The sequence below is a fragment of the Heloderma suspectum genome, chromosome 5 (assembly GCF_057233095.1).
Source record: "Heloderma suspectum isolate Gila_16-S chromosome 5, 16-S_ref, whole genome shotgun sequence".
Lineage (NCBI taxonomy): Eukaryota > Metazoa > Chordata > Lepidosauria > Squamata > Helodermatidae > Heloderma > Heloderma suspectum.
The window spans coordinates 34,379,565-34,403,421 of NC_139462.1; the positions used below are offsets into that span (position 1 = coordinate 34,379,565).

Below are 23,857 nucleotides of genomic sequence, written 5' to 3' on the forward strand. Positions count from 1 at the left end.
TTGTGTAGCACACTAAAGTCTACACTACTAGATTAGCTTATTAGTTCTGCATACTCCAGGGCTGATCAATGTGTCAACCTGAACACAGACCAAGTATTATAACTGAACATGGCAAAAGGTTCACTCTACTAACTTCACTTCATTATTTGATGTCAAACAATGAGGCAAATCCCAACAAGTATATACAAAAACCACCTTTGCTTTTACAAAAGATTTTGTTTCCCATATTGATTAATCCAGGCAGCTAACTCATTGGTTTATGTAACTTTATTGAAGAAAATAAAATCAATTACTAGGAGAGCTATTAGTTGATCACTCATCCATTGACAACTTGCATCATTTATTCAGTGCTATATTAAACTGTTGTGGAAGATAGATTAACTAATAGCTCCAAGCATCCTAACAAAATTTAAATGAGTTACAAAAATGTTCCGAGGCCCTATTTTGGAATACATGGGATGTTGGACTTCCAATTTCCATTCTCTGTAGAACAAGAACTGGTCATTCCTTTATTGACATGCATAAGATACATCACGTGTTCTGTTCTGCTGATGCTACAGGTTCTGTACCAATTCTCCAGCCATACCAGTTATGAGCACAAGTATGTCATGAAACCTCAGTCTCTAACACTGGAAGGTTTTAAAAAAAGATGGATGATGCTATAGCAATGTTATTTCCTGTGATGTGAGCAATCTGAACATCCATCTCCCCTCCCTTTGGGTGATATCTTCAGTAGAACTGTTAGAGCAGTGAGGAATGATCTCATAACCAAGTTAGAGTGAAGACATTGGCCACAACACACATGCTCCATTTAAAGAATTCTGAATCTTGGGCAATTGTTCTTGTATAACTACTTTACAGATTCTAAAAAGCAGTTATTGTCCAAAGCTGGAAGAGCTAAAGTCTTCTCAGGTGAGCATGTGCATGAATGGATAGAGGTAAATAAAAAAAAAAGATGAGGTCTGATAGGGGAGCAGCCGGATAAGAAAATCAAAAAGGAACAGTAATTTAAAGTTTATTCCAGCTATAATGCAGGTTATTCTGACTTAAGGTAGCATCACATGGCATACTTCTGAGTCCATTCCCGAGATATTCTGTTGTACCTGTAAAAGGAAAACATGTTAAGCAAAATCAGCAAAACCACAATCGCCAATAAAAATGTAAGGGATTTCCACACATTAAAGTCACTTTCAACTTCCCAGGAACATGCTCATTTACACCAGCATTAGCAAAGAACTAGATATATTCAAATGAAACCTAGAAACATAAGCTTTTCAAGCAGAAACTACATTCAGATCCCACAGGGAGAGAACTCAAAAGTGTAGCAAAGAGAAGTACTTGCTGATGATGATGTGGAGAATCTACTTTAGATTTGATACTATATAGAGCAGTTCACTAGTTTCATATATCTAGAAATGCTTGAATTTCCATCTCCAAACAAAGCAACCCAGTTTATTCAGAAATGGAATATAAGAAATTCGAATTCCTGACTTGGCATCCCTATACTTCCATTTTTTCCTATCCGATCCAAAGTAATCCAAATAGCACAAATCAAGAAGTATAACTTGCACCAATTCCAACGATCTACAAACTTGGCCCTGTGAACAGCTGTGACACTGGGGTGAGGATAGTCAAACCAACTACCTTGAAATACCCCCAGCCAACATACTAGTACTTTTAGGATTGTTCTTGATCACTGAACTAGATTTACAGAGGACTCTGGGCAAAGCACACATGCCATTTTTATCTAGTTTATAATAAGTACTGCATATTAGAACACACAGCTTAATGTGCATGTACGGGTGGATGTTCAGTTATGATGTTATAGCAGGTAGCACAAAACTCCAAACTTTTTCAAACAGCACAAACAAGTCCTTTAACACTAAATATATCCAGCCTCTCTAAAAAAAACCCAGGGGTATTGAGAGAGCTGTGCAGCACTCCACTGAAATAGCCAGTGCTATAGTTACATGCTCAGTTATTATGTTAGTGTCTACCTATACATGCCTACTAGGTTTTGTACGTCATGAACTCTGAATTTCATCTGCTCAACAATTTGGATTAGATTTATGACCAAGGGCATCTTCTTTGATGTACCACCAAAAATACTTACCAGAAAGTTTGAGAACCAAGATAGATCTAGAAAACGGTCTTTTATATTTGGCTATACTTGTTTGCCCATGCAAAAATAGGTTTCTCACTCTGAATACAGATCAAGCCATTAAACTTTGTATTTCAGTAACTGGTACATTCTTTTATTTGTTAGTTAATCCAGTGCCTTAAAGCATGCTGCACTCAAGTGCTGAAGTCCCCACATCATTAACGCACCATGAAGTGCAGACAGTCTTACCCTACAGCATAGCGTATTTCTCTGTCCACTCTCTCGCTAACCTATTGTACCTAATTGGATAAGTATATTTAGTAACAAAGACAAGCCAATAGATCCCTCTTAAGTCTATCTGGGCAAGATTTAATTGCCAACTTGAAGCAGAAAGCAGTTCTAAAACTAATGGGTAGTTTTGATGCAACCACAGTTAAGACCAAAACAGAAGGCAATAATTAAGTCATGAGAGTAGCCAATAGCTTGCACTCCCTCCCACCTCCTCAAACTCAAATATAGTGTGTTATTTGTTGTTTCTCATCTGTTCCATAATAATCTTATAAGAGGAATGTAACATTTTGGCCATATTAAATTCTAATTCCCATTCTAGCACTCTCTTGGAGCCTTCTGGATATAAAAAACCAGAACATTTTACCTAAGTCTCCAATTCTGGAAGAGAAGAAGTGACTCAGCTGTGCTCTAACCACCATCTCTCTACTGAATCAATCTTCCCAAGGGAGCTATACTTACTTGTCTCTGTCTGTTTTATAGATACGTGCAATCTCTGGCACTAGGGGATCATCTGGATTTGGGTCACATAGCAGTGAACAAATGGATAAGAGAACTGCAACAAAAAGTAGCATTTACAGTGAGAGCTAAGAAAGGACTGTAAATTGTTAATCAACGGACAAGTTAATTTTCTTCCTCTGCATGTGTACGTTCTTATACTTTATTGCCAAAAGGTTGGTTACAAGTTGAGCTTGAATAAGTTGGCTGCAATGACAGCTACATGCTCATTTAAAGCCACTTATACAAAACTGATCTTTCCTTTGCTGATAATTACAAAGCAGTTAGTTTGAAGGCTTTTTTTAGGGTTATCAGTTCTAATAGCCATATTCATTCCTCTCAACCTCTTCAACACTTTTAATTCTACCACACACGACATAGTACACTCATGTGATTAATCCATCTTCAGATATAAAGCCTACTTCTCCTTACCAAGAATCATTATTCTCTATGGAGATTCCCCTTTAGCCAAAGCACTGTTGACGGTTTTCTAGGAAGCTTCACTTATCAGTATCACAAAGAGATATACCAATGAAGCAAGTGTCAATAATCTCTATATTAAAAAAGAACTTCTGAAAACATCAGTATTGGCTTGCCAGCAAATTGTGTAGGGCTTTAAAGTCAAATCCAAGTGCCCCTCAACTTCAGCATCACTACTTTAATATGTTACAGTTTCATATGCTGAGAAGTTCATGTATTATAAGCTAGTTTCTCTCTAATATCAGTTACAACCCAATATCTAAAAGAGCATATAGTTTTAGATAGATATACACTGCAAATTTCAGTAGTGAAGAATGATAAACTGAAGGCAAAGCAACACTCAAATAACACGCTGGGGGTGGGGGAGAGGAGAAAGAACTTGTTTTAAGTTGCCTCTTTCGGTAACAGAAGATCAAAAATGCAAGACTTTATGAAACCAATTACGGTACTTTTGCCCAAATACTCCACTTACCTTTAGAAATAGTTAAAGCAGGAGACCACTGTGACCTTAGAATGTCGAGACAGATGCTGCCATTACTGTTAATATTTGGATGATAAATTCTTGTTGTAAATGCAACCTAAAAGAAATATACACCAGTCTGCAGTTAGCTATTAAAGATGCCACGTGTCAAAGTGTTCAGAGTACACACAATGCTACTTATTGAAGCTAAAGGGGAAAAGTTGTGCATGTGTTAAATCTTCTTGATCTGTGAACTGACCTTTGGTGTTTCGAGGGTTAAATCCTTAAGTTTCAGTCATGTGGATCACAATTATGTGTATGTATGCATACAAATTCTAAATATTTACAGCTGATGTATATGTTCAGAGTTATATGAAAAGGTGAGGGACATACTTATGGCAAGCTGCCATAATAATGTTATTTCATATAGTCAAGCCTCTGAAATCTTCTAACCAGAAACAAAGTCAGTTAACTCTGTATTTTAGGAATCATTGTGGATGAATATGTCAAATCTGACAAGAGCTATTACCCCTTCTTTCACTAAAAGTGCTACCTGAACTCTTTAGAACAGCAATTCCCTATTTTTTTTTTATACTTGGGGTACAGGTTTTTTTTTTTCTAAACTGAAAACAGTCACATGGCTCTTCCCACTAGAAAAAGGTAGGCATTTCCTCAACCAACTCCCAAAACAGACAAGTATCTTTCTTCCAACAGTAGCCCACTTTTGCTTAACATTTCCTGGGCATACTAGTGACTGACTGAAGGGAATTGCAGAAGCATAAGTAGTCTGCTATACAACATGGGCATCTGTTGTTTCAAAAGAGAAGCTGAAGCACCTTTGGGTGCACAGAACTAGTTGTATAGGTGTTCATACTTTATAACACCAAAGTAAGTCACAAAGGGAAGTACCCAATACGACACTACCAGGGGAAACCCATACCGCCAGCAACTGCTATTAGTGCTGCAGTAGAGGTCACTTACACTAGGCACAATGTAATTAACATTAGTGGTAGAGGCACACTGGATACTGCTCCAACAAACATTATGGTAGTTGGTTGAAGAAACTTTCAATAATTGCTGGACAAACAAAAAGCTTCATGTAATTACCCAATTTTTGTAAACTGAACCAAGTCAGATTTATATGGATTATGAGTCTGCATTATTTGAATTGTGGGATCTTTTTAACAACATTTGAATATTGGGCAATCGAAAGTGACATGGGCAAGATTAGCATGCAAACCAGAGTGTTGGTTGCCGGTTTTTGCCAGAGAACCTCACCTCTTAGGCACCAAGTGCTGTAGCAAAAATAGCAGAACAATGTTCCTTTCTTTAGATTATGGCCTAGCATTCACCTGTCTACACAGAACTTCAGTATTTTAAGAAGCTTCCTCCAAAATTATACTTGCCTTAGGTGGTTTGAAAGGATAGTCTGTAGGAAAGTGAATTGTCAGGAAGAAAACACCGCCTTGATATGGACTGTCATTCTGTTGAAGAAAGAAATTCAGAATCAAATCAAGTTAGGAATTTTAGGAGGAACCATAGAATTCTGAATAAACATACTAGCACCAACTTCTTCTTGAAGACTAAATATCAGCCAACTCTAAGGAAAGTTATCTGTAACAAGAGGCTTAATATTCAACACTTAAAGCTCAGTTTCACAAGTTTACTACGGGAGTACATATGGGAATACACCAACTTCAACCTTTTCTGCCTGTTCAAGAGACCTGGAAATTTCCAGTAATACCTATTGACATGTAACTGGAAAGGGGTGCAGCACCATTTATCGAACACACTCCCTAGAAAGGCTTGCAAGTAGGGATGGGGGAGAATTTCTCCCCGAAACTTCGGGGGGCCGAGTGCCAACGTGTTCGGCCCCCCGAAGTAGTTTCGGGGAGAAATTCTCCGACCCCCCCCCCCCCCCGGGACTTACCTTTCCCGAATGTCCCTCCCGGCGGCAGGTCCTGGCGGCGGTTCGTCAGGTCTTCGACAGGGGCAGAGGTGGCAGCCGGTCTTTTGACCGGCTGCCACCGTCGCCATTCCAATAGAAGTAAAAAACAACAACAACAAAAAACGCCCCCATGATAGGCTACGTGACGATTAACGTAGCCTATCACGGCTAGATCTGCAAGTCAGCCATGATAGGCTACGTTAATCATCACGTAGCCTATCACGGGTGACTTAAAAAAAAAAAAAGCGCGTACGGCTAATGGCAGCCCCCATAGGGAGCCGCCATTCACGTTCCTTATTTGGTCGCTGTAGTCTACGTAAATCTTTACGTAGACTACAGACGGAACGTGAATGGCGGCTCCCTATGGGGGCTGCCATTAGCCGTACGCGCTTTTTTTTTTTTTTTAAGTCACCCGTGATAGGCTACGTGACGATTAACGTAGCCTATCACGGCTGACTTGCAGATCTAGCCGTGATAGGCTACATTAATCATCACGTAGCCTATCACGGGGTTGTTGTTTTTTTTTTAACTTTTTATTTCGTGGCCGGGCGAGGCGAGGCGCCTCCCCCCCGGCCTGAATTTCGGCCGGGCAAGGTGGGAAGCCTCCCCCCCCCCCCCCGGCCTGAACTTCGGGGGGAGCAGCGAAGTGCCTCCCCCCCCACCGCGAAGCAAGCTGCGAGACCAGGTAAGTGGCTTTCGTGCACCCCTACTTGCAAGGCACCAACACAGATTTCTTCCAAGCATCAACTAAAACCCTTTTTTATTAATTCTCCCAGGCTTTGACATTTTAGGCATTTTAAATCTTGCCAATGGTTCTGTTTATCTGCTAGTTATATTATGTGGGTTTATTGTGATTTTTAATTGTGTAAAATGCTCTGGGATCCATTTTGGTGGCACGCAGTACAGAAATAATAAAGTAAATAAGTATCTACTGGATTCAATCTGAGGAAGAGGTGATACCAACAAAGATTCTGTACTTTCAGGGCAGATGCAGGAGTATGTAAAACAAGCACTCAAGATATTGGTGGTCTTCTTCGCTCCCCAGAATGAGAAACACAGAGCAATAACTTCACTGGATAAGTTAGCTGGTGTATGAAAGGTGCTGACAATACTGTAAACAAAGTTTCACAAGATAGCCTTTTTACTTCAATATGTTCAGAACAGAGAAAGTGCCCTTCTAGAAGAAGAATTGCAAACACTTCATTTTAGAATTAACATTCATATAAGTGCAATACTTACAGGACCCATAATTGTGGCTTGCCAATGAAACACTGGGGGGTGGGGGAGAGGCATAGGAAGGAAAAAAGAACAAGAGTCAGGATTTTAAAAATGGTTTCTTCCCCAACAGAAACTTAAAGAGGTCACACTGGTTGCCCCCATGAAGCCCTCCATAGGCTGGAATACATCAGAGGGTATGACCACACTTACAGACATCATTGCCCCACCCATTTTAGCCTTTCTCCATGGTGAGAGAGGCACTGAGTTCTATGCCGCTTTCAGCCTGAGAAAGGGACTTAGCTGGCACTAGAAGAGCAGCTGCTCACTCCAGTGCCAGCCAAGTCCCTGGCTTTGCACAGCAGCCAGCATCTCCATGGGGGCACCACGCAAAGCAACCTGGCCAGTGCTAGGAAAAGCCGTTGCTCTTCCTGGCACCAGCCAAGTCTTCCACCGGCCCACATCCCTGCTGTTATCTTGGATCTGAGGTAACACTGCTGATTCCACTGTTACTAAGCCCAGCCCCCTGGAGGAGCACATGATTCCAGGGGCCAGATTGGGGAGCCTGGCAGGCCAGATTAGGCCTGCAGGTTGAGGTTCTGCACCCCTGGTTTGGTAAGTCCGAATTTACTTGTACATTACTTACTGTCATCTCCAACGGGGCCTGCAGAACACTGAGCTGGTGGGTCACGGGCCAAGTCACTAAGTTCCTAAAACAAGAAATAATACTTTCAGAACATGCCACATTTCTGTCCCTTGCACAAAAAGTATTGTAACTCTTTCAAATGTCATCCCATACCAAATGGGTAATTGTTCCACACATTCATAAAACAATGTCCTCTTACACAATTAATGGAGGCAGAGCACAGAGACTGCAAACATATGCAGCTTGATTGCTTAGCACTCATGAGTCAAAGGAAGCCCCACTGTGGAAAGCTTGTTGGGGCACTTTCATCATACAGCCAAGCCATAAAAAAGGTAGTGTAATGTATCTATACTGGAATCAGAGTGTGAAAAGAAAGGGAAGTATTGCTAGGATGTTGGTAGGCATTGCTACCAAGGCATCAGTCGAAAATGTGATGGACAAGCTTCAGTGACATTATCACAACTACCTTGCCACCTAGCAATGTTTCCCCATCTTTACCCCCGTCCATTCATCAAATCTACACTGGAGTTCAGAAGCAGCCAAACTTTAATTTGGAAGTCTTCAAATTAAATCATGAACTAAGGTTCATGGCTGTACATGGTGGCTTGCTTACAGAGCACAAGCAAGCTATAGGATTTGCAACATGAACTTTCAGAAGTTACTCTTGTCTTCAGTACTTCAACTAACATTAGCAAATAAATATATCACTTCCAAATAACTCTACTTGCTTTTATACACATAGCTATAATACTTGTGTGTTCACTGTATTTGTGCATTAGAACTGCATCCGTAGCAAGCAGTATATTCCAGCAATGGAACCCATAAGAGTCATGTAGTTCAATGTTTCCTTGTAGAAAACTGGGTACTAAAAAAGCAGAATTTGCCTCTTGCAAAAGCACTTTAGCTTCTACCTCATGGGTGGGCAACTATGGGAGGTCTGGGGACCATTTCCAGCCCTCAGTGAGCCACACTCCAAAAGGCCCCCTCTCTAAAAGTAAAAATTCCAGCTTGCTGCCAGAATTCAGCATCAAACCACAAGCTAACTATAACCCTTTAGGTGCTCCATAGCAGCTAGAGAATGCCATTTTTTCATTAAAAACATTTTTTTAAAAAAACTTTGGGTGTGCAGTGGGGGCTGAATGCAACCCATGTGTTACCCACCCCTGTTCTACATAAGAGAGAAAAATCAAAATACCAACTTCCTCAATATTCTGCATTTTACAATCTCTTGCCATATATGATATGTTTGGGGCCTTTCAGAGAGCATCTCTACACATTTAAAACGGGGCTTTCTGCTTCCATTTTAAATGCAGGATCATGATAGACTCCTTTTACATGTGCTCCCTCCCCACTCTCCTCCTTATCTGAGTCTTCCATATGTTTCATTGGTCTAGCTCCTCTTATTGTGTCTTTTCCTTTTTCACGGAGGGTGGAACTCAAGTGTGGTAATTTGATAGCGCATTATCTCCGATCTTTTAAAAAATGGAATAAAGGTCATTTAATGCAGGAGACGCCCTAGAAGTTGACAACGTCATCTAACGGGCCCGCAAACTTCCATGAATAACCAATCTCAATAGCAGGATAAAAACTCCCATGTGAAGAAGCCCAGAGTAAACTCTTGTGCAAAGACAGCATTTGTGGGACTGGCCTATGACATCTGCCACAATTTAGATGCCTTCTTTGAATGTTAGTGTAACACAGGGGTAGCCAACCTCTGATGGTCAGGCAGCTGCACCACCACCACCACCAGAAGCTACACCCTCCCTCACAAACTGCTGAAGTGCCCCCCCCCCCCAATTGGTGGCTTTCAAAGCAAACAAGGGAGCACGTGCTTTGTTTACAAGCAGAGTCATGCTCCTGGGAGGCTGCCAGGAGCAGAATTCTGCTTCCAAACAAGTTGCATGCTCCCCACATGCCTTGTTTCCTTCCAAAATCACTGCTTTTTTACCACTACCACCACTGTGATGGCAAATTTGGCAGGAGGTCTGGGCTGCATCCAGCTCACATGTTGCCGACCCCTGCTGTAGCATAACAACCCAAAGAAATGGCATCTAAGTTTTACTATAGATAAAACTTCCACTAAGAACTAATAATAGTATCCTTGCTATAGATCACAGCATTACAAAACAGAGAATCCAATTAATTGGATCAGTGCTTTGTTGTTTAATTCATAACACTGTGAACAGTAGACCTCACCACAAATCTATAATCCACAATACTCAGCCTCTTAGCCAAGCCTTGCAATTAAGTCCAGAAATCTTATGGGCCAGGAATAAATTACGAGGTTTGTCTGCTTTTAGGTTTTTTTTACAAGTTCACTTGCCCACACACATTTATTTTTCACCCTTCAGTAATGCTCTCAGAGCTAGCAGTAAAATGGAAAAGCAGCTCTTAAAATTATATTATCTAATGCTTAAGAAGGCCTACGAAAATAAAAAAAGGACTTTGCCTGGCAACAAGACAGAATGGATGCCAGGGGAACCTCCCTGGGGAGATGGCTCTAAAGATGGATACCACACCCAAAAAGGCCTTCTCTCAGATCACCACCCACCTAAGTTCAAAAGGCAGGAGCATCCAAAGTAGGGCCTTCTGACAGAAATCTCAATGCACAGGCAAGTACATGTGGGAATAGACAGCCCTTCAACCACCCAGACTGCAGTCCATATAGGACTTTAAACAGACCAGAAACCAATGTAATTTTTGTGAACCGCCAGAAGGTTTTGGTTACTGGGTGGTATAGAAATGTTTTTTAAAAATGAATAAAATAAGTAAATGTAGGTTTTTGGAACTGGCACGCCATGTTCCCTAGGACCAGTCCAGGTTAGCGGTCTAGCAGCTGAAGTGTGAACCAAGTGAAGTCTCAAGGAAGTCTTTGAAGGCAATCCCCTTGTATAACACATAGTCTAAACTGGAGGGCTATGTCCCTCCAGTTTAGACATAGCCCTCCAGTTATGCTAGGCCATCTGTACAGCTAGGCCATCTGTACAGAAGGAGTCACAATTCATGCATATCTTAAGCTGGTAACAGGTACTACAAATCCACAAAAGCGACCAGGGCCTCCAGTGATAAAGCTAGATCAATTAGCACCCCAAACCATGAAGTTGCACCTTCAGAGAAAGTGTAGCCATGTCCAGGACAGGTTGACCTCCACCTTCCTGGGCAGACAGATCACCCATCAATAGCACTTTAATCTTGTCAGCCCCAATTCAGCTCTTTACTGAATCCAGGCAAGAATTCAAAGTTTCCACTGCCTCACCTGAATCAGATGAGAATAGGTTTCAGTGTACTGATTCCACCTTACTCCAGATGACCTCAGTTAGGTGTTTCATGTAGATGATGAACAGCATGTGGGGAGGGGAACCACACAAGGAGGAACCCATAACATAAAAGCCATAGTGTTAGCAGTAGTCCTCAACCACCACCTTCTAGATTTAGTCCCCCAGGTAGCCACTATAACACTGTGTTGCAAAACCCAGATAACACATCCAGAAGGCTACCATAGTTAATGGTGTCAGAGCCAGCAAGAGGTCCAAGAGCATTAGCAGAGTTGCAATCACACTGTCATTCTCCCAGCACAGATCATCCATCGAGGGCAACCAAGACTGTTTGTGCACCAAAACCAGACAAGAGGAACCAGTAAATAAGTCTCATCCAGGAGAGCCACCACCCACTTGAGCGCTTTGCCCAAGAAAAGGATATTTGTAAGTATTTACCACCTGAAGATGGGACATTTACTCTGAGGGTTTTCTTCCCTCCAAATACCACCACCCAATTGGCCTTTTTAAAAACCTAGTACACTACTTAAAATTAATCTCTAGCTTTGCTAAAATAAAAACTGTAATGTTAATCTTTACTTTTGTTCTCTATCAAGTACTACTTTTGTTCTCTATCAAGTACTACTTTTGTTCTCTATCAAGTACTACTTTTGTTCTCTATCAAGTACTACTTTTGTTCTCTATCAAGTACTACTTTTGTTCTCTATCAAGTACTACTTTTGTTCTCTATCAAGTACTACTTTTGTTCTCTATTTATCAAGGAACTTGTGCATTTCAACTAAGACTGGAGACAAATTCAAGTACTCCATTTTATATTTTCAAAAACAGGACAGTCGTTACACATTTGTCCAAACAGTCCTAGATGTAATCTGAAACCTGCATGACACCTAGTAGAGTATAATCCATTTAAGCCTGCAACTCTTCCTCCATTCCACCTTAAGACCGACCATGCAGACATCAACCTCAAGTCAGCCTTTTTTTCCCCTCTTCTCTCCCCACCTGTTTGTTGTATCATCTTGCCTGTTAGATCTTGAAAGTTTGCTGACAATTTCATGTAAACAATTAGGGTTGCCCTAATAAGAGTATTCCCCAACTGTGGATTCTAGAATTCATGTAAATCATGTGCCTTCAAGAGGTAATACGGCTTCTGTAAAAGCTTCCAAGAGACAATAATTCAGTGCCGAAGTGACATGCTTATTTTGGCCAGTATAAAATTAGATGTATACCCTTTCAATAAACTGGTTCTGATATTTCAGTATCTTTAGTTTAGACACCACTCCAAAATATATGTATTGCAAAAAAACCTGCCGCAAAACAAACTCATTTTAAGTTTGGGGATGTGTGCTAGTTTAAAGCTAAAAAAAAATAGGAAAATTATTAATTTAAGCAGAAGTGTAAATTTCTAATTTCTGCCTCCTACAGTTAACAAAGCGGAAGGCAGACATGTTTCAAGACTTATTCTGTGCTACAAAAGCACACAAACTTCAGAAAAGTAACTGCTGTTATGAAAGTTGGCTCTGGAGTAAAAGCTATTTCTAACAGGGATGTTAGGGGGCCAATGTATACACACAATCTTTAGTGAAGCTGCAGCCATGTGAGATTATTGGAAATGTACACATATATTTCTATAAAAGGTAAAGGTAAAGGTGTCCCCAACCAGTCGTGTCCGACTCTAGAGTGCAGTGCTCATCCCCGTTTCTAAGCCGAAGAGCCAGCGCTGTCCGAAGACGCTTCCGTGGTCATGTGGCCGGCGTGACTGAACACCGAGGTGCACGGAACTCTGTTACCTTTCCTGCCGAGGCGGTACCTATTTATCTACTTGCAATTTCTTGCTTTCAAACTGCTAGGTTGGCAGGAGCTGGGACTGAAGACGGGAGCTCACTCCGTCACGCGGCACTCAGGTCTCGAACTGCTGTCCTGCTGACCTTCTGGTCTGCAGTTCAGCGTCTTAACCACTAAGCCACCGCGGCCCTATATATATTTCTATAGCTGCAGGCTATTTCATTTGACTGGGAGATATGGACTGTTCCAAGAGGCTACTTTAGGCTAACACAAGCTCTGTACTCACTTAGTGGATCTCCCCGTCCCCACAATGAACACATATAATGTCAAACGTAATATGTCTCTACATAATATTAAACTGCCTGTGCAAATACCCTCAGTTTTCACATGGAGTTTGCCAAAAATTGGGGGCAGGGAGAAGGAGGAAGAAAGGGAGGCTGGTTGTAGCCCGAACAATCTTTAGCCACACAGAACCAACAATATTCGCATCCTAGCCACTGTATCTGATTTCATGAATATTGTCAGTTATTGGGCAGTTAGTTGTATGCAGGAAGTCATACTTCTCAAACCACAGGTTGTAGCTATATATCTCCCGTACAATTAGTGCTTACCCACAACTCACAAACATTCTTTACCAATGAAAACTGAAATGAGTGGTTCTAATTTTCTTTTGGTGCATAAAGTAAGTAGGAATTAAGACAACCCTAACCAGCATACAACTCTGTGTTAAATAGGCTTTGAAGAACATTCTAATACATTTATATCTGTATATAACCACCCTGGACTTACTGCTAAAGGTGAGAAACTTACAATTCCATAGCAACATTCTAACTTAATGTTTAGAAAGCATGAGAAGTTGAACTCCCAATTTGAACTGGTTTGCCCATTTCTAAATACCACATTAATACCAATCATTCAATGACACATACTCCACTAAGTGGACAGTAAAAGCATAAGAACGTCAAAGAACAAACATCAAGTTTCTTTTTACACAAAATATTAGTTCAGCCTTACAGGCACATCCATTGTGTATATCCTCCATAGCACAGCCTTAATCCCACTGCTGTCCCCAGATAAAAATCCAGGAGAATCAACTCCCTCATCCATGCACTGATGTGCATGCACACAGGAGTTAAACTGGGAAAAGCATGAGGATAGTGGTGGTGAAGTAACACGGGCAAGCAAAGAATTGGCGGCCAGCCCCTGTGCAGTTACATCACTGTATTAATAGCTTGAATTTTAAATATAGTACCAGAGTACTGATATGTTAATGAAGCTTGAACCAGAACATTAGCTCTGGCAGAGGCCTTTGGACCATGTATGCAACATTCTACACTCCTATATAGCTTCCATTAAATCCTGTCCACATCTTCCTGTGACTCACTTTCCCTACTGAGCCATCTCCATGCCAGAATGCATGAATGTGCATTAAGGAAAAAAGATCCCTTCCAAGACACAATTTTAACAAGTCCAAGAGCAATGTGATACTAAATTCTTCCAAAAGTTTCTCCCTCCCTGGTCAATGATAAAGCTGTCTTGATCTGTGCACATAAGCTACTGCTGCATGCAAAGATCTGTAGACCAGATACTAATCCCAACAGCAGCATTAGAAAAGGAAAAGACCTCCAACCCCCTCCAGAAACCATCTACAGGAAACCTGAACAAAGTAGTAGCTCTTCCTAGCAGAGTGAAGCAGTCAAGATTCAAATTACCTCACACAATCCAATGTGGATTCACGAGGTTCCTCTGCCAGGGGCATTCAAGCCATTCAAATATTGGCTGGTACGGGACAAAGTTACCACTTACTTTAGGATCCTAGCCCTTCCTGGAACTATGTGACTCCCTGGGGGGTGGGAACCACAGTTTGAGAACCAGCGCTAGGGCAGTTCAGTCCACCCACTTCAATTTTTACAACACAACTTGTATAGCCAATTTGTCTTTACATTCTACAGTTGGCAGCTTTTGTAATAACCAACATGCTCCAATCTTTACAACAGTAATGATGACAGAACTTTTGGAAAAGAAAACTGCTGTTAAATCCAGAGTAATTACAACCAAGATTATATCAACTGCAATTACCTCCACATCATACTACCCTATTAAGAGAGCTTAGGTACACTATATTGTGCTAATGCACTGAGCTTCAGAATGCATGTTTAGTTCCTATCCCAAGATCATGATGCTGAAGTGAAAGAGGAAGGAAGGGACAAGGGTGCTCTAATTATGATTAGATAGAAAGAAGTAGTAACTAAACCAATTACTGCTGTTTGCATTGCAAGGCAAGCTAGGAGCAGGAATAACTAGACTTGGATGAGTCTGCATTAGCTAAGCCTCCAAGTAACAATTAACAACGGGGAAGTACAGAAGAATACATATATGAAGCTGCCTTATACACTGTTAGACTATCCACGTAGGCCTGTACTATATTCTGACAGGAGCATTCCAGGTCCAGCTATCCGATATCCTTTTAACAGGAAGTGCTGGGGGACTGGACAGGAACCTTATGCATGTAAGCATACTCTACTGGTAAGCTATGGCTTCTCCTTTAGAGTGCTTTAGAACTTATTACTAATAAGCTAGGTAACTACAGATGTGTATATATTTCAATTGATGTATATATTTCAATTGATGTATATACGTTTCAATTGGTGTACAGAATTGTCAACAGCATGAATGATTAACGCCATTAAAACTAGTTTCACTGGAGGGTACACGACTACTTATTCCATTATCCTCATCCAAATATTTACTCATTCTATTATCCTTAACAGCCACAAGGATGGATGCTTTAGCTTACTCAGGATTAGTGTACTCTACCCCCTAACTTGGTGGTTACTAAACTGTAGGGCACAGCAAGGCAGGGAGGAATACTATCCAGGAGGTGGTGGCAGCAGCAGCAGCTTCCACACCAACCAAGATTTGGGTGGCTTAAATGCCCCCTAGTGCAAAACCTCATTGGTTATGTGAAGGGTGACTGTGCCCTCACTGCCTCACACCACTTCCTGCACATGGCTTTAGGAGGGGTCAGAGAGATCTTTTTCTAATGCCAATGTTGAGATTAGTATCTCAATCCATGTGTCCTTCAATGCAGCAATAGGCTATATGTACTACACCCCCCTGAGGAACAGATTATATGGTGTTAGAATCTGTAGGTCAGGCAGAAGGTAGAGTTTTAGAAGCTGGTACCAAGTTGGAAGAATTTAGGAAACACTGTTCTAACCTGTTGTTCATTGCTCAGGTTGAGTAACAACAGATTCACTTTCAACAGGATTTTACCCAGTTGAAAGGAAAAATAATTTCTGTTGACAGCTCAGCAGAAAGTGACTTCTAGGAAACGATGTTTTCCAATGTAAACGCAGGAAGAAGTACGTTTTTCCAATTCATTAATTGGAAAAAGATAAGATTTCATGGGCTCCACTGAAGTGATAGTAGTGAAAGTACTTTTGAAACATGATTTTGATGCCCTTGCAAGGTTACATGAGAATGCAAAAAAAGTGTTTAAGACCTAGGTATGTCAATATGATTATCTGAAATTAATACCGATACTCAACATCAGTTTGAACTATTCTAATCACATGTCCTTGTTCAGCAATCCAAATCAGGAATGAAACATTCCATTCTACATATGCTACTCAGTGTACAGTTTAACAGCTTTTGCTCAGGTTTACAGGTTTTTGTTCTTTATGCAAGGAAGTAATAATTCTCACCCAAACATTGCATACAATTATAAATCTTGTACTAGTTTAAATGCACATTACACATGGTGCAGTAGATTCGATATACTTCCATATAAATTCTATATATATTTTGGGGGGAAATGTTCAGCTACAGACTACAGGCTTTTTCTATGATCTGCTGGCAAGGGTCTGCAAATTTGCTCACTCTTTCCGGAATTCCTCTGGGAAGCCCTCTTCCCAAGCTGGGAGGGAGCTAGGGGCTAATCCATGTCATGCTGCACTCTGTACTCCAAGCACGTCAGCAGCACAACATGACATTGATGTACTCCAGCTTGCCTTCCAAGCACCTCTGGTGGCAAGCACAAGACCCACCATCTCCTGCAAGGGCCAGAGTCTTGGTAGCCATTAGAACTTGTGGTTGCGAAGGCCAGCAGAAATGTGTAGACCATTCGTTCCATAATATACTAGCTTGCACTTCAGTGAAGGAAGTTTAAGGAAAAGACCTGACTTTAAGTGGTAAGTATGAACCCGCTGCCACAAAACCATCTGGAAAGCTTTCAAGACCCAGTTATCATGGTTAATAAGTGAGATGTATTTTTCTAATTGAAGCTGGCATATCTGAGTGCTGGAGGCAGTTTTCTTGCTTAGAACCATCACAATTCTGCTGTTTCAGACTCAAACTGTTTTCAAAACCAGCATTAACCTGTATACACGAGGCTTGTAAGTAGTCGCTTGCCTGATCAGCTCGGACAAATTACTATCATATCCAAGCAATTTGTTATAGGAGCTTTCTGAAGTTGCAATTGAAGGTGTGTGTTTTTTTTAGTGTAGGCAGATAGTAAGAACCCATGGGCTAGTAACTACAAAGTAGAATGCAACTTATCAAAAATATAAGATTCAAAACACTCATTTAGAACTGTCAATATATGATTAATGATTGTTGCTACTGAAGTGCCTCCAAGGTCCCTTCCAATGCTATGATTTTTGTTTTCAGACTGGTAGATTTTAAGGGTTCTAGTATTACTTGTTTTAAGGTTTTATCCAGCTATTACAAACTTGAAATTTGGCATAATTCAGTGGTAGAGCACCTGCTTTGCATGCAAAACACCACCGTTAACCCCCCATATCTCCATGTAAGATCCTGTCGGGAACACTGGAGAGCCACTGCAAATCAGTAAGTCAAGACTGAGATAGATGGTCCGACTCTGTATAAGGCAGCTTCTTATTTCCTGTAATTGTACTGGCTGGTATTTTTTTCTCCTAATGGAACTTGTTTCCATTTTAGCTATAAGCATTTACTTAGCAACCATATTAAGCTAGTGAGAGCAGTATGTAGACTAAACAGTGGGCAGCACAACACTCCCATTAGTGTTGTGCACAGCTTTGAACCTTAACAGATTATACAGACAAGAAAACAGTAAGCAGTAGTAAAATCACACTAAGGAGTTGAGTTAGTCCTATTTTGCCATCTACCTAACTATTAACAGGCATCTAAACAAACATGAAGTACTATTTTTCAGAAGAATGACTCAGGAAAGTCAAAGTATGAACACAACAGCATATCTAAATAAAGCTGCTCCATCACATACTACAGGTGAAGGACTGCATATTTGGTTTGGTCGTTTTCTACATGGGAATTCCTGAATGGGAAAACCACTCAGAGAACACTTTCCTGATGTGCTAGCTTTCAATTAACATCTAATTTTTTTATGTTATTGAGTATATGAATGCTCACCCCACCAATTGTGAAATGATCTGTTTCACTGCCAGGAATGTTGTACTGGGTGTATAGATGAGTCCCAAGACCAGAATTACTGTCGATCAGGGTGGGCAACACATGGGCCATATGTGGCCCTCCCTGGCATTTTTCCAGGGGGTGCATGGCCATGCTGTTGAATTTGCTACCACAGCAGTGGCAAAAAAGCGGTGACTTGAAAAGAAAACCAAGTGCATAGGGAGCGCACACCTTATTTAGAAGCAGAATCACATTCCTGGAAGCATCCCGGAAGTGTGATTTTGCTTGTAAACAAGGTGCACGCTCCCTAGACACTTAGCTTCCTTCTAAGTTTGTAGTGAACTTTGTTGCCTCCACAGCAAATTTAGCAGCAGGGGCAATTTCAGCAGCGAGGGTGGCCTGCACAAGCCCCAGAAATTGCCAACCCCTGCTGTGGATCAAGTGTTGTCTGGCATAGACAGAAAACACAGGGGGGCAAAACAACAGAACCTCATGGTATTTCTGGATGGACGTACCTGAAGATAAGGAAAATCATAAAGTAAACCTGGCACATCATGCAATGTCAGCAGGAAACCAGATGCTGGAGTGGCATGCAAGACAGCTCAAGGTAACAAAGAATGAAGACAGCTGAATGCATAGTTAATGGTGACATGGCAGTTTGCCATTTAAGTAGATACTGATCACTACACTATTTGCTCAAGAAACACGTATTCCAATGATCTCAAAAAGCTAATGAATATGTCTTTAAATGAGAGATTCAAAGAAATTGCCACCTGTTTGCTTTCAGTACCACTGAGAAAAAAGATCATGCGGTGGAGACCACATTTATGCATCTTATTGGACTATAAATCTGCTTCCCGTTCTCCATAATTTAACTAATATAACAAGGAGAACAGTCAATAAGGTATCTAAACTTCACCCCATCGGGCCAAAGTTTGCATCAGAGTAAACATGATTCTCAGTTCCTGTAAGTTTCAGGGATTCCATCTCATTTTTAATTGGACCCAGCTAACTGGACTCAGCTACATAATCAGAAGGTAAGCCCAATAAGAGCATTTTTAGTTGCTAAACATGTGGTCCTCAGGTACTAGATATTCCCACCAAATGTGAGAAATGAGTCAAAGAAATGTTAATGTAAACAGCCTCAGAGCAGTCAGCATATACAAGGTGAGCAAACTGGAAAGAATTCTAAAGTGTTTGGGGGTGGATTCTTGGAGATGTATATGGACTAAAAGTAACTTGGACCACACTAGGAGGGACGGGGGTCATTTGTGAAATGACTCATGGACAACACTTGCTTTAAATTTTAAAGATGAGGTACTTCAGAAGACAGAATTCAAGAGGATAACCAAGAGATAAGACAAAATTTAATAAGGAACAGAGAATTATCAAGTATAAACATAACTGGCTAAGCATCATGTGGTGTAGTGGTTAGAATGCTGGACTAGGGCTGGAGAGACCCAGGTTTAAATCACTACTCAACTATTAAACTCATGGGCTGACTTTGGGGCAGTCACTCCTTTTCACTCTAACCTATTTCACCAGTATTTTTGAAATGAGAAAGTGGAGGGAGACATATAGGCCCGGTTCAGATGCAATGACATCCCATGGGTTGTTTAACCCATAGGTTGTTGGGGGCTTGCAGGAGCTTGCTCCTGCTTTATTTCCAGATTACAAAACAACCTGTTCTTGGATTGTGCTCCATGATGTGCAAACCCAGAACTTTGGGTTGTTGAGGGAGAAACAACACAGAGGTTTTAAGTCATAGCTTGTTGTTGGGTTAAAACTCTGGGATGTTTCTCCATCAACACCCCAGAGTTCTGGGTTCACACGTCATGGAGCACAACCCAGGAACGGGTTGTTTTTGTAATATGGAAACAAAGCACAAGCAGCAAGTGGTCACGAGGCCACTTGCTTCCATGCATCCCCAAATAACCATGTGTTGCTTAACCCACGGTTGGTTGTTATATGCGAACAGAGTCACATACTGCCTTGAGCTCCTTGAAGAAAGGGTAGGATAAAAATGAAATTTCAAGCAAGTTTTGGTAAATGGTTAGCAGCCAAAGATTGGCAAGGAAAAGCTAATTCTGCAGGGGTCATTTCGCCATTTTGAAGATTTAGTCAAGTATCAAAGTTTAACATCGTGACTAGGCCACATTTTATTCAAATTACATAAACAGACATAAAGTTTCATTTTCTATTTTAGTTCATGACTTTCAAATACTATTCTTTCACAACACAAAGCCTTATGATGGGATGGACCAACACACACAAGGTGAAATTCTAGTACTTTAAAAGAACTGTTTAACTCACCTAAACTGAAGAAATGAGCAAGCTAAACATACATCATGATCAATACTCAAAAAATTGAATTTCATTCCACACTGAAGGTCCATAAGTATAAGATGGGCCAGTCTCACATGTGTTGTTCCATTAAGTCAGCTGTGTTAACTCAAGAATGACAATAAGTTATCCAAAAGATTCTTTTAAGGTGAGTATGTATTTTACAATAGGGCACAATTTTATAAATCTTCAGCTTATCAATCTGTAGGTTACCTCAAGGATTCCTCCAATATAATGAAGATATAAAGCTGACAACTGTTTACTGCAATACTCCAAAAGTTAGTGCTTTACTTAAATGTAACTTATACCTTAGACAAGACCACAATTTAAATCCATAATTAATTAGTTGTTCAGTAGTAGGAAGAACTCTTGGCCTAAGATGGTATAGTTCAAGATGTAGATGTGCCAAGTAAATTTAAGTCATCTATTGATTACAGTAGTTGAAGGGTTCTTAGCCAAATATGGAAATGCACCTGTAAGACTTCCACTAACATATTATACTTTAACATTTGTGAGAATAACTCCAAGAAAAGCTACACAAGCATTTACTATGATAGCAGGATTATAAGAGTAGTATCCAATGTTTAGTCCTACATAGAGTAGACCCACTGAAATGAATGAGTCTTACATCAGTCATGACTAACTTAAGTTTTATTCATTTCAATGGGTCTACTCTAGGTAGGGCAATATTGGATACTACAAGATCTTTATATAAGAATAAGGTACTGAACATGGTATGCAAGTTTATTACTTGAAACTGGAATACCCTTACTAATTCACAATACTCCGTGTAATACTCCTTGACCCAATTCACATTCTTATTTCTTGTTTTGGCCATGAGTTCTATCTTGAGCTCTTGAAAAGTTTCAGATTTTAAATTGCATGGAAAAATGTAATCACATGACAATAAGTTATGTCACTAATCAAAATGTAGGTTCATCACACCCTGGGTGGACTAGGTAGAAGTGGAACATGAGCTCTCACTACTGGTTCATAGGAGTTCAAGAACACTACAAATGCATAGATTTAAGTCAACACTGGGTAAGATTAATACAATTAACTTGGGCAATTTAAAGTGTTCAGTGTCCCAACTTCAAACTATAGACTTTGGCTCCTAAGAGCTTATTCTTATCTGTAGAAGCTGAACTTCAAAAGCTATGGGTTGGATTCAGACTTAGTCATACTTGGGGCAAATCCACTGAAAGCAATGGGACTTAAGTTACTTATGACTAACTGAAGTCCCATTATTTTGATGTGTCCACTCTAAGTATGATTAAGTTAGGATCTTGCCCTGAGCTGCCACCCCGCAAGTGTGATACTTTAGTCTTATTCCGAAAATAAGATATGGTATAATGGAAATACTAGTAGAATCAGTACCCACTTTGTCACAGACTTTAGTGAGCCTATTTTCCTTACACATACACAGCTAATAAGCAAAGCACTTCAGAATCAGGCTACTAAACATTTTGCCTCTATGTTGTTGACAAAACTAATTAAACCTGGGCGACTCCCTTAAGAGTTGTTATGCTTTACTGCAGGGGAAACAAGTTTGAAAGCCAGCTCACCAGAAGCTATTATTAAAATTTGATTTAATATTAATTCTGTTTGAACACACCAGCAGTGGAAGTGGGAAGTTGGAAGCTGTATTTTGTTTAGCACCAACACCAGAACCTCAGCAAATACACTTGTGGAAAAGGTGTCCCGCTATTCACTTAATTCAAACACTTTACCTATAATAATTGAAACCAGGTTTGGGTTTTTGTTTTGTTTTTAAAAACGGTGGCCAGAGATTCCAAAACTTTTGAACAGCTAAGCTTCTGAAGCAGACCTCTGTCACGTTTCCATGATCCACGCTTATAATACTTAACTTCAACTGTGATCCCTCGGTTTACAAGAACGTCACCAGCGAAACTAGAAGGGTGACGAAGTTACCTAAACCGCACCCTCTATCACCGCAAGCAGGCCTTCCACTCGGAATACGGGTTGACTTCCTTCACCACGACACTCATTTCAAATTAGCTAGTTACTCCACCCTCCTTCTAGATTGTGCAAGAACGAAATTCTCGATGCATCACACACCGCGGCCACCACATACTTCCGCTCCTTGTCAAGCACGGAGGCAAAAGACCTACATTCCGCATTTAACAAAAGGGGCCTGGGAGACGGGGACCGGGAACAGGGCACAAGCGATCGGCAGCTGCCGTTGAGGCGGCCGAAAATGTGGATGTGCGTGTGTGTGTGTCAGTCATGGTATCGCTGAAGCTGGCGAGGAGAGCGAGAGAGAGAAAGAGATCCCCGGGAAGCGCCTGAACTAGGCAAACCAGCCGCCATCTTACAATGCGGGAAAGAAGTTCCCGGCCAGGAAACAGGAGCCGATGGATGGGGGGCCGGATTCCACACGTAGACACGCACACACACTCCACGGGGCTGTTTTAACGTACCCTTCCCTTCTCTCCTCTCACCTCCCTCCCCGACGCATCGGGCCTGGCTCGAAAGTCACGGGAATGGCAGGCTTTGTAATGACAACAATACCAGGTTCGAAGCGATCGCCTTCATCATCAGGAGGGCCGAGCTGACATGTACGAGCACGAAGACACCCGGGGCCCCCACGCACGGCCGCGACGCCCCGCGCCCGCCACCGCCCCAAAGGCCTACCCCGAAGGCCGAGGCAGGAGAGGGGCGGCTTCCCTTCACAGGGCCCGGCCCGGCAGGGCGAGGAAGTGGGGAATCCGACCACCCGCTCCCCACCGCGCGCCCTCCTCGGCTTGCCACCTCCACCCGGCGAGCGCCACCACGGGCCGCTACCAAGTCCCCTGCAGAAGCCAAGGCGGAAGTCCCGGAGGAGAGCAGGCTTCTCCCGCGCGGCCGTCCTCACGTCCGCGGCGCCGGCAGAAGCTGCCCCGCCTCGCTCACCTTGTTGATGCGTTTCAGCGCCATCCTGTATGCCGCGAGGGGCGAGTGTCGCTGCGTGGGTGCCTGTGGTGGTGGCCGCCGCGGCCGGGGGTTGCGATAGCTGCTCCTCCTTCGCCGCCGCCTCGTCGGGCCTGTCTGCGCCGCCGCTGCCGCACTCCCTCCCTGCGGGTGGGGGATGGAGCCGCTCGCTCACTCGCTGCCTGCGTTTCTCCTTCCTCCGGAAACAGCCGGGGGCGCCCGCCCGCACCGAACACCAGCCGCGACGTCACCGGCGCCGCCGCCGGCGTCTCCTCCTCCCGCGCTCGCTCGCCCTTTCGGCTTCCTCCCCGGGTGGCTCCGGCCCCGCTTCCTCGACGAAGAAAACGAGGGGGCCGCGACTACCTAGTCAGGGCAGGGACGGGAGTCAAGCGCAGGGAAGCTCAGGCGCCGCCGCCGCCGCCGATGGCGAGGCCAAGGAAAGGGGTGGGGCTAAATACAGGCCCCGCCTCCTCCGCCA

General features: G+C 42.1%; 1 protein-coding gene across 1 annotated transcript; it reads right to left on the minus strand.

Moving 5' to 3' along the window:
- Positions 1-249: 249 nt before the first annotated feature.
- On the minus strand, positions 250-23,525 carry UBE2D3 (ubiquitin conjugating enzyme E2 D3). The gene is made up of 7 exons (XM_084855737.1): positions 23,362-23,525; positions 7,637-7,700; positions 7,015-7,046; positions 5,234-5,311; positions 3,840-3,945; positions 2,852-2,945; positions 250-1,103 (listed from the first exon to the last, which is right to left on the minus strand). The coding sequence occupies exons 1-7, from the start codon at positions 23,383-23,385 to the stop codon at positions 1,058-1,060; spliced, it is 444 nt and encodes a 147-aa protein (XP_084711863.1). The 5' UTR covers positions 23,386-23,525; the 3' UTR covers positions 250-1,057.
- Positions 23,526-23,857: the final 332 nt, after the last annotated feature.

Excerpts from the sequence above, each read along its gene's own strand:
- UBE2D3 (XM_084855737.1), bottom strand. The coding sequence starts at position 23,385 with ATGGCGCTGAAACGCATCAACAAG. Across the intron at positions 7,701-23,361 it reads CGCTGAAACGCATCAACAAG|GAACTTAGTGACTTGGCCCG; the intron begins GTGAGCGAGGCG and ends TTCTTGTTTTAG. Across the intron at positions 5,312-7,014 it reads AAGCCACAATTATGGGTCCT|AATGACAGTCCATATCAAGG; the intron begins GTAAGTATTGCA and ends TTTCTTCAACAG.